The sequence below is a fragment of the Rhopilema esculentum genome, chromosome 12, assembly GCF_057945365.1.
Source record: "Rhopilema esculentum isolate cy_ngs chromosome 12, ASM5794536v1, whole genome shotgun sequence".
NCBI lineage: Eukaryota > Metazoa > Cnidaria > Scyphozoa > Rhizostomeae > Rhizostomatidae > Rhopilema > Rhopilema esculentum.
Window position 1 is genome coordinate 6,157,433 of NC_142826.1, and position 16,157 is coordinate 6,173,589.

The 16,157-nt window shown below is 33.7% G+C and overlaps 4 protein-coding genes across 4 annotated transcripts; 2 read left to right on the top strand and 2 right to left on the bottom strand.

The window, feature by feature from the left end:
• Nucleotides 1-1,440: 1,440 nt before the first annotated feature.
• On the bottom strand, nt 1,441-6,040 carry LOC135681113 (prohibitin 1). The gene is made up of 8 exons (XM_065195412.2): nt 5,881-6,040; nt 4,871-5,032; nt 4,204-4,346; nt 3,723-3,764; nt 3,166-3,240; nt 2,758-2,812; nt 2,002-2,042; nt 1,441-1,845 (listed from the first exon to the last, which is right to left on the bottom strand). The coding sequence occupies exons 1-8, from the start codon at nt 5,966-5,968 to the stop codon at nt 1,630-1,632; spliced, it is 822 nt and encodes a 273-aa protein (XP_065051484.1). The 5' UTR covers nt 5,969-6,040; the 3' UTR covers nt 1,441-1,629.
• Nucleotides 6,010-8,851, top strand: LOC135681116 (small ribosomal subunit protein eS26). The gene is made up of 4 exons (XM_065195417.2): nt 6,010-6,141; nt 7,084-7,279; nt 7,918-8,048; nt 8,722-8,851. Exons 1-4 carry the CDS (start codon nt 6,046-6,048, stop codon nt 8,809-8,811), a joined length of 513 nt encoding a protein of 170 aa, XP_065051489.1. The 5' UTR covers nt 6,010-6,045; the 3' UTR covers nt 8,812-8,851.
• A 1,520-nt stretch (nt 8,852-10,371) lies between these two features.
• LOC135681117 (signal recognition particle 14 kDa protein-like) lies at nt 10,372-14,487 on the bottom strand. The gene is made up of 5 exons (XM_065195418.2): nt 14,398-14,487; nt 13,099-13,171; nt 12,486-12,610; nt 11,957-11,989; nt 10,372-11,012 (listed from the first exon to the last, which is right to left on the bottom strand). Exons 1-5 carry the CDS (start codon nt 14,419-14,421, stop codon nt 10,893-10,895), a joined length of 375 nt encoding a protein of 124 aa, XP_065051490.2. The 5' UTR covers nt 14,422-14,487; the 3' UTR covers nt 10,372-10,892.
• LOC135681114 (COMM domain-containing protein 7) lies at nt 12,607-16,151 on the top strand. The gene is made up of 2 exons (XM_065195413.2): nt 12,607-14,823; nt 15,224-16,151. Exons 1-2 carry the CDS (start codon nt 14,523-14,525, stop codon nt 15,529-15,531), a joined length of 609 nt encoding a protein of 202 aa, XP_065051485.2. The 5' UTR covers nt 12,607-14,522; the 3' UTR covers nt 15,532-16,151.
• The last annotated feature ends 6 nt before the right edge of the window (nt 16,152-16,157 follow it).

The following is a 16,157-nucleotide window of genomic DNA, read 5'->3' on the forward strand; positions in this document are numbered from 1 at the left end:
TATTGTTGTTTTTGTGAAACGAAAATTTTTCCAAATTTCACCTAGCAGTGCGGAAAACCAAGCTTCGTGCATTCTCGCTCTGAACATCGTGTCCAAATCTTTTTACCGTTGTTAGAAATGCAGGAATTCATAAACAATAGAGAGTTAGGTATTTTGCATTGATGCTGCAATTTGCTAAACCCCAGGACGACACTAAACCCTCATGAGAACTGTAAACATTAAGACAGTCAATTGCTGTTTCCCCTGAGTATGGTCACATAATTCAAAGCATCTAGGGTGTGAAGACTCTGCCTTTTGCAGCTATGGAGTTTTAAGGTGACATGCTTATCAAGCTGTCTGATGCTGAAGGTATTCAAATACAGCGATGAAGCTGAACAGAAGGTGCCCTTGATTTCAAGGTTTAGCCTGTATTTAAGATGCAAGAATGTGCAAAACAGTAATGCATGAAAACTGGTAAGTTTGCTTACCGTTCAGTTAATGCGTTAAATCTACAATTCTCCGTTCTGGGTTGATAGCATCGATTTTGCATCTTGCCAGACCTTTCTCACAAATGGACTTCAGATTTGAAATCTTTATCTTGAATAAGTTAATTTTGAAAACTTCATGTCGTTTAGATCGTTCGGTCGCGAATTATTTTGTTTTGAAAATTTAGATCTGACCAGAATTTCCTGCTGAATTTCACTACAGCAACAAATTCCATTGAAATTTATATGAAAGCTAGATTTTGAAAATGGGGTCACCACTGTCTGGCGGTACAAAAACAGGAAATTTCTGGCACAAACTAATTTCAACACGAAAATTACAATTTCATTTAATGATCCATTTTTGGCAAAAATGTGAAGATAGAAGTTGACGCAGTGGCGGACACTGGGGGGGTGAGGGAGGCGACCGCCCCCCAATACTTAAGAGGACAAAGTTATTTTGTTCTAAAACAATGGAAAGTGTGACGTCATCTTATTAAAACAATAGACTTGTCCCCCCAATATTTGATCAAGTGTCCGCCCCTGAGTTGATGGTAACAGAGACATGCAAGAATTGCTGGTATTTTCCTGTATTTAATGAGACTGTAAAAGTGGCAATCTGGTGACACTTCAATACATACTGAAAATTTGTTGAATTTTTGATTTTGTTGACTGATTGAAAGGAAATAATAAATTTCTTTAAAGAATTGGAAATTACAGTTATTCTACACCAACTGTAATCCTTTGATCATATTTTAAAAACAATGTTTAAGTACTACATGCAAGGATTTTTTCACAAAAATGGTTTTTGTTTCCAGATTTGACATTGTACATTGACATTTGATTTTGGTACTCTCCCATTGTGGCTGTCAAACTATCCCATTCCTCCACTTTTGTTACGACAATCAATCCAGCAGCAAATTTTTCATGATCAACTTGAGTAGTGGGTAAAGCAGAAAATATCTCAATTATGACACTATTTGCAAAAATGAAGCTGCATTTAGGATAACCATTTTGTCTCTTAAGGGGGTTTCTAGAAATAAGGAATACATAAATTCCCAGAGCTGCTTCTAACTCTACCCAACATACATATAAGCAGGCTATCATTTATCTGGTCTTTAGAGTTTCAAACACACATTAGCGACAAATCATAAACAAAAATTCACTGTTATGCAGCTGGCATATTTAGTAACACGCCTTGTCCTTCTGGTAGGTAAACTACATTTCTTGATTTTGAAAGTCTATCAGCTATTTCCTCTGCAGCTTCAAGTTTACGCAGCTCAACCAAGCCTTCACCAGCCTCTTCAAATGCAGATGACAGCAATGAAGCACCCTTGGCATCTCCTTCAGCAGAAATAATTGATGCTTTTTTCTGTTGCTCAGCCTAAAACATTGAATAAGTAGGATTAAACTTTGTTCCAATACACAGGCCCATAAGGATGTGCACAACCAGTGCCACAGATAAGTAACAAAAAGGAGAACTGAGGCAAAGCCTTGGTTGCCCTGCTAAATGCATTGCTACATGAAGGAATATACATACCTTCTCGACCAAGAATCTAGCTCTTTCAGCCTCTTGCTGAGCTATAGGGGGAATCAGAATATTTTAATTCATAATGAAATGAACTTTGATCATTTACACTGTAAACAGTATAGATGTCAAACAATTGAGGATATGAATTTGTTCAAAAAGACAGCTACAGTTTTACATTTTTTCTGTGTATATGAAATGGGGGTTATATCATTAATAGCATCAATACTAGATAACTTAAATTTAGGGAGTCTCAAATAGTCTACCTCTCCTCAGAATATAAAATGTCAAGAAAGGACCAAAAAGGAAGCAAATATTAATAGGCAGGTGCAGATCAAAAGTAATGTGAGAGGAAGAATGGTACAAACAAAGAACAATAAACATTATTTCCTCACATATAACTTTTGATCAGCAACTGGACTAGAAGTCTTGCTACCTATTTGTTCATTGTATGTAACAATGTATAAACCGAGGTTCACTGTATAAACCAAGGAGTGTCTGGAAAGGTACTTTAGAATGACAGTATGTCGCTTATTTTCCTTTACATCGCATTCACTCAAAACAACTTCAAATGTTTGAAAATATGCTCCGAACTCCACTAGAAGTGTTTCCTATGAATTTCTAGGTCATATTTGCCAAAAAAAGAACTGAGTTATTTTTCAAAAAAATTGTGACCCCGAACCTGACATTGGTCATCTCTAAGATCACATAGGTTTAGGCAGGATGTGCCTAAAAAATAAGAAGGGCAATAAAATCTAAGCCACTTACCAACTTGCTTCATTTCAACAGCCTCTGTAAATTCTTTTCCGAAAGTCAAGTGAGTCTAGGGAATAAAACATTGAAATCTCAGAATGCTTCATATCACAATGAATTGGCCTTTGTCATTAATGCACATCTTGCACTGATTATTCATGAATTAAAAAAATCATTATAAACAGACAAGGAAGATGTTCTTTTGTTCAAACTACCCATTCTCTGTGAAACAAGGGTATTTGTGAGAACAGAACATCACATAACAAAATATTGGGAAATGAAGTATGAAATATTTGATGAACTTCAAGCATACCCTGGGCTTTTACTCTCAGAAAGTAATGCATGAAACCAAAAATGCATGTTATGGCAACTAATACATTTTTGAGGGCAGCCTTGGAGAGCTTTATAGTTTTACAAGCTTACCAGCGAAATATCATCAAGCACTAGACCAAATGAATGTGCTCTTTCAACTAGCGCTTCTTGAACTTTTTGAGATACCTATAAAAAATCATGGTAAAAAGACTCTAAAAAGATAAATTTCTTACTAGCATTTAAGAAACATATAACATCAACATTAGGTAAGTGTGACAAACTATTTGAATGGCAGTTTGAATAATTAGACACATAAATTCAGGTTGCTTTTATTAATAAATATCTAATAAATAAATTTTGAATTAATGATAAAGCAATTTATGACACATGTAAAATATTACCATTTACGATAATAGTTCTTGGGGAGTCTGCATCTTTTGATGAAAAATCAAAAGATATTTGTGAAATATCTAACTTTAATATTTATAATCATTTGGGAAACAAACAGTAAAATCAAATAATTTCATACACTTTTGTCCAATAATGATTACTTAAAATACTAAATACAAAATATTGTTTATGTAAAAGGTTGCAAAAACATTCAAGTAATGGTAGCAAAACTTTGCAATTCCATAATTTGTTTATTCCTTGAAAATCTGTCAACTTACCAATTCTCTTTGAGTTATAAGTTCGCTGGCATCAAATTGAGCCTGAAAAAAATTTGGAACGTCATTTTCCCAAGAAAACAAAAGCGTGCAGAGTGACACAAAATATCAAAAAATAGACTGGCAAGATTAAATTATCTAGGTCTAGTAATAATTTGTCTTAGGAGGGCTCTCAAAAGCAATAGTTTTACCTAAAGATTAAGCTATTGTTCATGAAAACCATCAGCAAAACTGCTGCAAAAATAAAGCTTTGATGAAATCCAAGGATCAAAACCAATGAAATGCATGATAGACTGTTGCAAACAGTGATATTATTAGCATTTGTCATAGTATTTGTCACCTAAATCAAATAGTGTCACTATGTAATGAAATTATTGGCCATGACATTTTTTTAAAAGGCAGAAATTTCATGCAAAAACTCTATGCCTATTAGTTGCAACATTCATGAGATGTTTACAAAGTTTTATAAAAAGTGGATACTCACAACAATAGCTTTCAACACTTCTGCGGTAATAGATGGAAGAACCCTCTCATCATAATCTTCACCAAGAGACATGTATATTTTTGGTAGCTGTGATGCAACTGGTCTATACAAAATCCTTAGGGTGATATTTACATTTTGGAGATCTATGGAAAAAATGTACAAACAAACATATACACAAATGTTTTCCTGTAATCATATTATAGAGTTTGTAATCCTGTAATAGAATACTTTGGTATTAGGTAACATCAAGTGAAAATGAACTATAACAATAACCTAGAATGAACTCCAAGAATGATTTAAATACCCAATCTAAGTGTGTTTTGTTGGTCAAATCTATGCACATCATGACCATCATATACCACACTTCCTCTAATGAGCGCCACCCTCTGATAAATGAAACCCATCATTTAACGCCACACCTTCCAGCCAACCATTTGTAAAAAACACTGCCCACTTTTCTTGTCATTCTTCATTTGACACCTTTTTCATTTTCTACAATGTTCCCAAGCCTAAAGTATTCATAAAGTGTTGCAGTGGATTTTATATTTGATTGCATTTTTGCGTTTAGGTGCAATTTATTCAGCTTATTTATGTTTTCTATGTTTTGATAAATGAGTTTTGTGTGTTCTATGTCACTTGCTTCAGTCATATCAATTAAGTGCCTCACCTTTACTACCCGTGATTGTTGGCACATTCCTTGGTCGACTTCTTATATCAAATATGATTGGCTTTTGCACCCATGGAATAAGAAAATGAGTACCCTCCCCACTCACATCAGGTTTTACACCTTGAAATCTGTCAAATATGACAGCTCTGTGTCCACCATCAACTGAAAAGTAATTAATATTATTTCATTATGGTAATTAACATATATACATAATCTTAACATATATCATATACATAATAAATACCTATACAGTATTAACATATACAAAGATCAATTACATGTTCCTGTCCATTTCTTAGCCAGATTGATGGTGCACTTTGTCTGAATTCGCCAGATAAATTTTAGGGGCAGGGCAAAGTATCCTATGTGACTAACAGTTAGTCATGGTCATTCCCTAATTGTTAAATTGGTGTTCCTTGTTGGTAATTAGGGTATGGCGCCACCCTCTGATAAACGGTTTTATTACAGTGAAAAGGGTATGGTCTTAAACATTTTTATTTGGTCCCTTACAGTCATATGGCTGGTGCTGCCACTGATACAGCTGAATACTGAATGTGGCATCATTGAAACCTGACTTAAATTTGTCCCAAGTCAATCCCAGGCATGCATGGCTGGTTTGTTAAAATAAAGAATATTTCAAAAATCTGGCACCTTAATACATAACAAATATCAACAGAATACACATTTGTCATTCCAGTTTTGCATTTGTGTTAAAAACCTCAAGCGTAATGGATGAAATCTGGGATGGTTTCAAAATCTTTTCACTAATTGTCTTGCTTGCTATTTCGAAATTTAATCAAACTACACAATGTGGTGATCTGATATATAGTGGTGATTCAAAACGATTAAAAAATGGAGCAGAAGATTATCATACAATGAATAAATTTCGCTTATGTTTAAAAATCATTCTAATGCAACATATGAAAGATGATGCAATGGAAAATCACCATATGGAGCCCTCAGAAAGATAGCATGTATGTCATATTGTAAAAATTACGAAAAAAGCCTACCATTATACAAAGCACTATTTAAGACTCCTCCAGCTATAGCAACACCAATGCCGAGCTTTCCGATCGAATTTAACAGCCTAGCCGTCATGCCGAATGTGTTTTATAATATTAACTCGATGGAGGGCCTAGCCACATGTGATCGAGGAGGAATGTGCCCGAAACATCATGGACAGCGGATTTAGTTTGCGCATGCTCAGAAGCGTACAAGGAGGACCATTCTTGCCATGCGTATCCTTTGCAATCCCAAGTCGTGTAAAGATGGTGAGCGACGAGCCTTCGTTTTATTAATTTAATTTTTCTCGAAAAATAACCTCTCCGATGTTTGAAATAAGTTGTAATCCCCCTTTCCTTTTGTTTATGTATCTTTAGAAATGTTTTTTGTGGCATGGATTACCAAGAAAGATTGAATATTTCACTAGACGCATCTGAGTATAGTTAGGCCTAAAACTTTCTTTCAAGGAAACTTCAGTGAATGAGAAGTCTGTAAGTAAAGTTGTGTAACGGGCTACGACAAAACAAATTAAAGGGATTTATAAACCGAGATATATATCGATCGATGAGAGGTGCAAGCCAACTAGGCTACAGATAGAATTTAATGGATCTTTCGATGCACATTCACGATTTTTAAATAATCAAAATATTATTCAATTGTGTTAAAAGCTCAAACTGTTTATCCTTTGGTGTAACAGAGAATAAAAGATGAAAATAATGAACTTATGAAATCTATTGGGTTTACTTTTGACAGCCCAGTATGCATTCTGAAAATTTTTCTCGCAACAGGTTCTTGCTAAAACTCACCAAAATACCATTTTAGAGTCTGTGCTTGCCGCAGATCATTATGCCATGGGTCTGAAATGCAGACTGGCTGCAATGGAACTGTAATTTTCATCCTGCTGTTTGAATCTATGGTATTTGCCCAGTTACAATTGAAAGTTTCTGACGATTTGTACATATTGTCTTGATAAATGATAAGTCTTATGTTTGTTCTCAATCGCACTTGCCATGGCTTTCCAGTGTCATAATGAGTTGAGCGTAGAACAAATACTGAATTGCACTTCACCAATCTCTGGTGACTTTCTAGTCACATGGAGAAGTTAGAGCTGCTACATATTTTCTATTATGCGTCATTAAATTAAGTTTTTAAATTGACTGTAAACATCCTATTGCAACAGCAAGGTTGAAGCATTTGCTTTTGCTTCCTAGACTCAGAAGAGAAGGAACAACGGGCGATCTAAACACGGCCGCGGCCATGTCCGCTATGTCAGGTGCACAAACTGTGCCAGATGTGTGCCAAAAGACAAGGCCATCAAGAAGTTTGTTATCAGAAATATTGTTGAACAAGCTGCTGTAAATGACTTGAAGGAAGCATCAGTTTATGCAACAAGTGGAAATGATGCAGGTATCTTTGGTTGTGTTAACAACTCGTTGTGTTTTGTTTTGTAAGGATCCGTCTACATTATTATTCTCTCAAGTAAGTATCTGAAACTTTTAAACCAGTAACTTGTGGCTAGTAAATGGTAAATTTTTTAAATATATGTTTCAAAATATTTGTTGTCAGGTCTGGCCATGAGTATTAATGTCTAAATTGGCAAATAATGTACATAGGTGAACAAAGTTTGTGACAAAATATTTGATAAAATATTCAAGTTTTTTACCACCAAAAGAATGTTTGGATAAAATATTTGTCGAAAATTATTGAATTGTGTTGTCAAAAGCTGGTTATATTTATAAACGTAACTGTTTATTATAAATACTAAATTAGACGTATCAAGATAAAAAAAATTTTGTGAGCAGTGGTGGTTGTAAAAATATTAATGAAGCAAACCAATTTTTGGTATCTCTTGATAGTCAACCAATTATTTGTTACAGTCCAGTTCCAAAATTATGCTCTTGGAAACAGCTCAATTCCAGTTCAAATTAAATAAACTTTGAACTTATATTTGTTCTCATTTGTTTTTTACCATGGTTATTTCTGAAGAATCTGAAATTAAGCGATCAGTTTTCCAAGACAGTAAATGAGTCACACCTCTTTTATAGCATACATTCTGCCAAAGTTATATGCAAAACTCATGTACTGTGTGAGCTGTGCCATTCACTCAAAGGTTGTAAGGAACAGATCAAAGACTGACCGAAGAATTAGGACACCACCCCCAAGGTTCCAGCCAAAGGTAGTTACCAAGATGCTCTTTTAATGTTTTCATAGCTTGGTAGATATTCCCTAGACAATATTCCTGCTGTGTTTTATCAAGTTTGGTAGAGCTGTTGTCATTTTATAGTTTCACTAAGTCTAGAGCATCTTAGTATAAAAGAAAGTAAAACAGCAAATAGCCCTGTTTTTTTAGCTAAATTTAGACATAAACATTTATATTGCATTCCTTGTTTAATATGTGAACAGATCTTATTTAATGAGCTTGTACATTTGTTCTCAATCGCACTTGCTATGGTTTTCCAGTGTCATAATGAGTTGAGCGTAGAACAAATACTGAATTGCACTTCACCAATCTCTGGTGACTTTCTAGTCACATGGAGAAGTTAGAGCTGCAACATATATATTTTCTGTTTTTCGTCATTGAAATTAAGGATATCAGGTATTAAGTAAGTCTAGTAAGTCTTTAAATCAAATCTAAACATTTTGTTTGGGCACCAGAGATTTTGTAGTAAGATGCAAATATCCCAACTTAATCCTCTCTTACTTGTCACATCATTAAACCCTAACATGACATGTTACCCTAACTTTGTAAGCAATCTTTCTCTTCCAATATAGATTTTGACTAGGTTTTAAACCCCAACCTGGCAGGAATGGATGCACATAAGACTATTCTATTTGTATTTTCTTTGTAGGATCGTCCTCCAAGACCTGCACCAGGTGGTGCACCAAGACCCATGGGAACTGGTGCTACTGGTGGTGCTGCAGCCTTTGGAAAAAGTTAGATACAAAAAAATTGAATTCATGATATGATCACTTTCAAAATTGTTGTTTTATTGTCTTGAGCCTTGTCACTCAGGTTCTTAACACCTACCTGTATATATATCTTCTTTTTGATGGCATGTAATGGATAAAACATTTGGCTATCACCTGGCTTGTGCTCAGTTTTGTGACAAAGTTCCTGATATCTTTTATTGACCTAGTATATGGTATTGTACAAAACAATGCCTAATTATAATTGGTGTAGACAGCATTGTGATGTGAGCTCCTATAAAAGCTGGTCCTAGATAAAAGGTGCCATGATAAAAGTATAAGATATGATTAACTTGCATTCACAGTTATTGCATGGGTAAGAGTAAGCATACCAACACACACTGTTCTGCAGCGAAAATAGTGTAATGCTATTCATTTGGACACACTGTTCAAAACTTCTAGTGGCTATGATAGCATAAAGTGGAATATATGTACCTGTATCTTTCTTATCATTCCAAAGCTATATATCTGTTTGGGTTCTACAGAATATGTATGATATTTTTCATTTTAAGTTTCTTTGATTATGTTTTCTAGGCTATAACAAACTTTCTCCTTGACCTGAAAAAACTTCAGTACCTGGTCTAGTGTTTCAATAATTTTATAGTTGGGTATGAATTGTAGGTCAAACAGTTTTTTGCACCATCAAGGAGCATTCAAATTTGTATCTCTAAAATGTCTCAACTCAACCTGCATAAAGAGTTTTCCAGTGTTTAACACGATGTGATTCCCTATGATGAATGCTGTACTTTAAAGATGATTCCCAGTACAACAAGACATTGTTTCTGATTAAAAAGTAATATTAAATGTAAATGAATAAGATGCCCAAAATTCCTACATTTTGAGAAGCAGGTATGTGATGAAATGTGCACCTTGTCTTGCCTATGCGCATGCCGAGCAGTCATGTGCCTCAAACTGAAACGCCTGGCCAGTGTGGAGAGGGTTCCTGCCAAATTTTTGGATCAAACTTTCATAAAAAACCTCTGCACAAAGGTCACCTCCAATCAACAGTAACTTGGGAGTGCCCCAGTACCTAATTTTACCTCCTGGTCATTCACATAGTAAGAAAGCAAAAATTTATATATTTACCACCTACCTCCCCCTTGTAGGTAGTCGTTTGGTGACCTTTACCTCCTGTGTGTATGGTGCTCTTTAAGTTAACCATGCTGTTTGATGATTCCATGCAACTCAAATTAAAACATGATACAGCCCCCCCCCCCCCTTTGTAGTGTCATTGAACTGGAAACTAAATTCTACTTTGCCTTATACCTAAACCTAAATACTACTGACCTCTAATTAGAGTTTGCTGAGGCTCCTCCAATTTTTACTTCTAAATTATGTTAATTAATATGATATTCTTCCTACTCTTATATTGTAATCACTGTTTTGAATTGTCAGTTTATAATATTAATACAAGTTGCATGCTATCTCTAGCTGTTCCTCTATCACTGCTCAAAACCCTAGATAAGTGTATTTCAATGAATTACTCAGATGATATTAAATACAAGGAAGATCTTTCAAAATACAAAAACACATTTCAGCAGGTTTTGACAAATCATCGGTCAATTATACCTTATTTTAATTACAGCCATAATGATGCTTTTAATTACTGCATAACAAATATCTTCTATTACTCTGCAATTCTGATAACAACAACTTTAAAACAAATTTTTTGACTTGCTCTGCTCTTGAAGTGATATCAATTCCAAGAAATTGCCTAAGAAAAATGCTAGTTTAATAAATTAGGCATTCAAGTTTTTAGTGACCTTCAAATTACATATTGAGAAATATGTTAAGCACCATAGTTTTTATTATCTCTGCATCAAGTTATTTTAAATAAATGTTCTGTCCAACTGTACTTCATTTGATTTTAACTCGAAAATGGCTCAGGGTTAAATCAAATGGAATAATGGTTTGGCCTCAATATATTTGCTGCTATAATGCAACGGGTGTACTCTTAGCAAATTTCAACATCTAAGTTTTAACCTCAAAACACAGATGGCATTTCAATATATAGATGGCATGCAAAACCCAAAATATTCTCTAAAGGAACCACTCAAGGTGATTGTTCTTGTCTTGACTTTTCTTTAGCTGCTGCTTTGGTGTTTTTCTTGGTCTTTTTCCTATCCCTTTTCTTTAAGTTATCAATGTTTGCTTTCAATAAATTTGCATATGCCTGTAGGTCAAAGAAAAATTTATTAAATGCCATTAAGAATAAAGATATCAAAACTATTGACATCAAAACTATGGCCAGAATACTAAACACCATACAAGCTAACCAAGCATTTTAATCAAGTATGCTAAACATAATTCTTAGACAGGAACCATGCCAAGGGGGATGAGGGCCATGATTCCTGCAAATTTCTGTTTTGAGGGTTTAAATATAAATTTAAGTGTTAAAGATGTTTATTTTCTTGAGGGCCAATTCAATTTAATTTCATGAACCAATGCCAAATACACTTTACTCAAATACAAAATACAGATGAAGTTACTAAATATAATTAGACTACCCTACTTTTTGGTGCCTAATAGAATGGGGGGGTTGGAATAAGCAGGGGGGTGTGAAAAATCTCCAAAACATAATAATTGGGTGGGGTGGAGTAGCTGGGGGTTGGGAATTTTCCTAGAAACTTAATAGCCAGGGGGTGGAGAAAAGCAATAATTTTTTAAATATTAAATTTTCTTATAGAATATCACAGAAACTGTAATAAAACAAAAGATATAAGATATTGTATTTTAAAAATTTAATAGCAGGAGGTTGGAATAAGAATGTCCTTGGTGGAAAAATAAAAAAATTAATTGGCAGGAGGGGGGACATCTATTAGGCACCAAAGAGTACATTACATTAAAACACTTCACTGCAGAATTTTCTTTTAAATTTATGCCTATGCACTATTTTCTTATAATAGATCAAAGTGCAAGTGTAGTCAATTCAGCAATACTTCATGATGATTTTAAAATGGTGAAAAAGAATAAAATTGGTTTTATTCAAAAAGGTAATATGCATTTTAGAATGCTAGCAACTAATTTTTCACTAATAAATGAGACATCATTATTTGCTTACTCAACAAAGGGACATAATTCAAGTTTCTCTGAGTCAGAACCATAAGCATATCTTACCATTTGGAATTTGTTTACATCTTTGTGCATAACCTTGGATTAGATATAAATAACAGTTAAAATGAATGGCATTCACAATATGACACAGAAAATAACTTTTTTGCAATGATTATAAACAAAAATATTTGTATATTGTCTGTTTTCATTTGTGATGTTGCCTTTAAAATGGATTTATCAGTACTATCTCTTGAGGTATGAGTATGAAATAGATAGCTTCTTTTAACTATACAACCAACATAGAAAAAACTTCAAAAGAAGAAGATGGAACATGTGATGTTATCTTAGAGATGGCTGAGTATTAATAATAATAATAATAATAAGACCATATTTATACAGGTAAACTTGTTCAGCAAAAATGAGTTTGCTGCTATCAATCAAGGACCTGTGAAACTAATGTATACCTATGATATAAATGTTACAACAATAAAGTTCAAAAAGTTTTTACAATAATTAAATCTAGAGAAGAAGTTAAAAATCAAAGCTAAATATTGTATTTAGTTGTTGTAGTAATGAATCTGCAGCTACTTACAACAGTACTTAATTTTCTTTTTCCATTTGTTGCTCTAAATAAGCACCTGCTTTCTCCTACAGTCTCATGAGGCTTGCTGGCTTCCCCTGTCTTTGTTTTTGGTTTTGGTTTTGTTTGTCCATTATCTTAGAAAAATTAACAATGATAATTACCACAAATACTGATAAAAAATGGGTTCTGATAAATTCTGCTTATAAGAGTAAAATATTTTTTGTAATGATGCCAAAATATACTTATATATGGTAGCATTGAATGACAAAGAATTCTAAATATTTATGATGACAGAAATACTAAAATGAAAAATAATATGTATAGGGAATAATTTTAACCTTCTTTGCTTTTAAAGATGTCCTGATATCTGTAATTTTACTTCATTTTGTTGTAAGGTGTATAACATTTTTATTGTCCATGAATAACTTTCATTAAAAAACTAAGGAGTCTAGCTTTATTTTTAAATGGACCAAGACCCATTGTCTCCATTTGCTATTAGATGACTTTAATCTGTAACAACTTTGACAAAATGAAAATCAATACCCTAAGGAGCTGCAAAATTGAAAGGTAACCAATTCATAAAAATGTCAATATACAAATGTATCTGTGGAAAATTACTCACATTTTTTTAAAGTGACGAAAACAGAACCTGAAGACTTCGTGGATGCAAACAGTTGAGGAAGTTGGGCCAGAAACTAAAAGGAAAATATTTTTATCCCACAAAATTTTATTCCATTTAAAGAATGAAAACTAGCTTTCTAGTATTTCTAAACATTAAAATCCTGAAGTTTTTACAGTCATATACACCCTATAATAAAAAAAATGCATTTTCCAAGTTACACTGAACTGCAGAAAAAATCAGTTCACATTTTTATAGTTCTTAAAAGGTGATCAAAAAGGAAGGCCAAGATGACCAAACAAAAGTCAAAGAAAAGGTAGCAACCATAGAGACTAGTAACATGGGGCAGCTTCATAAAATCTACACAGACATGGTTTACCACATCTGGATAAAGCTATCTAGATTTTTTGAGGGAATAAAAAATAAATCACTGTGCTAAAAAGTGATGATTATCATGACCAGTCCCCCTGTTCCACTCTTGGCTATCAATCAAGAGAGGGGGGGGGGATATTCATATAAGAATGCAAGAAATAGCATAGCCTAAGAGCAATAATCATGTTAATTTTTTTAAAAATTTATTCACTGTTTCAACTAAATACTGTGGGTTTATTTTAGACAGAAATAACAAAACATAACAGACATAATAAACACTAATCCTAGTCCCTGATTATTTAATTTAACAAATCTACAACATTCCATAAGAAAAAAGGGAAAAACAATAGCAAAATGGGGCACATCCCTAGTACTCAGCATCTGCCCCTTGCTCACTCATGACCTTTCAAATAAAAACCCTGGATTGATGGATACAGAACCCTGTTAACAACTTCACACTCAACAACGAACTCTGAGGAATAATGCCACATAAAAAATTTTAATGATCCCTATAACAAAAATTATATTTCAGAAACCAATTTTTGTGCATTTAGAAGTAATATGCACAGAAGCAAACTTTCTAGTCTTGCAGCAGGCACAGAAGAAATCCTTCACACTCACAGAAAGATTCAATAGTGAGGAAGAAATCAAAGACAAACGTAACCCTAATGCTATTTCATCGTTTGAATTGAGCTTTGTGAGAGTAAAATTTCCTTGATACACAAAAACATATATTCTATTAATCAAACTTGTATGAAATATAAAACTATTTAATACTTTAAATAGCAACAAGGCCTAAAAACCATCAGTGGAAAATTGTTAGTAGCTGAAAAGGCTTCAAAAATACATCAATCGCTGAAAGCCTTCCTGAATCGCTTACAATTTACAACTACAAATAGTTTTATCGGCTCAAAGTCTTGGGCAACTTACCGCATCATTTTCTAGAAGTACCATTTTTGTTAGTATTCCTTTCCTCGAATGAAAGGAAAGAAGACGTATGGTGCTTACAGCCTCGTACCGGGCTCGAGATCAAAAGAACTCTGAATATTTTCAAAATGGCGACTGTTCTCTTTGCGACTGGAGAACAAGCCCCAACACAATTGCGTTCAGAACTTTCAATTCTGAATCGAATTAGCGATGAAGAATTTCAAACACTGATAGATATAGTTTTCAATTTCCTTCTCGCTTCAAAGCAGCCTGAAGTCGTTCTTGAAAGGCTCGCGGAATTGTCTGGAGAAATTGGAATCGGAATTGGAGCATTGAAGAACTCAGTTCGTTCCTTGCTTTCTTTGCTTAAAGCGTGTGGAAGCCGAGGAGTTACATCTAAGAACCTCAAGCAAGACTTGGAACAGCTAGGTATTTTCCTTCTATTGCATTTTTATCATAAAGTTGATGTGAATGAGAGACGTAGAGAGAAGCTCTAGATTTCCCATATGGCATATGGCTCGAAAGCCCTATACAGAGTTATTTTCATATGTCCATCAGCTCTTTTTGTTTAATGATGTTTTATGAAAAATTGTAAATTATTTTCTTAAAATCGTATCTTGAATTTACATCTTCTATTCACTAGGTATTAGTGTAATTAATTGATGAGAATTTTCAATGAAATGAAATCTTTGTCAGGTCAAAATAGAAATCTAGATAAAAATAGATATATTTAAAGCAAATTTAAAAAAGGACAACATCTAGTATTTGCTCAGGATGTGCATTTGATCCTCAATTACTCGATCAATCATTAAACTTCATATTTTTACAGGTTTGGAAGAAAGCAAATATACACTTATTTGTGATAAGTGGACTGCCAGTTATATTGCAATATGTCGATCTATGGTTGGGATAACATTTATGATCAACCAGCTTGTTGATATGGAATGGAAATTTGGTGTCACTTCTGCAAGTAGTGAAATTAAAAAAGTTGGGAATTCATTCCTACAGTTGAAGCTTGTGGTCAACAAAGGAAATGATGAATTGGAGGACATATTCATGGAGCTTAGTCTTCCACAGTTTTATATGTTTCTTCATGAGATGGAGAAGGCAAAAGCAAATTTAGATTTGCTTTCATAAGGTTTTGGTTTAGAATTTAATGAGATATTCCAGTATATGCAAAATCTTAAAATCTTCTCAATCAACTATTGAGGAATGAAGTTGCAAAGGACCATACTGCATTATTTGATCATCTTGTAGTAGAAATCAAGAATTTTGGCCAAAATTTATGTTTGCACCTGTGCTGAACTTGAAACAATTTGCTTGCTTATCTATTGCATGTTTTTGGTTTTTTATGCACATGCAATATCACATAAAAACAGAGTTCACCTGGTTCCCAGTGACAAAAAGTTACATTATTGAATTGATAAGAATAGCAAAAGAAATAAATATGTGTTAAATCATCTGGGGATTCAACAAGCCGTGTAATGACTGAAATCATTGAAATCACGCTCCTGATTCTACACACTGCAAAGACTGCTAGTTTAAGATATCCAAATGTAACTTTCCTTCACATGTCATGGTGAGCTGTGAATGACCCTCCTAAATTAGACACTGCTTCGCTGCAAGTTTCATTCATTCTTTTGATTTGATTGCCATGTATATATTATGAATTTAAGATCATTATCAACTTTAATTTGAAATAATTTATTTTTGTCAAAAAGCAGCTCCTCTTGTTTGAGATTATTTTATATTGAAAATGTCAT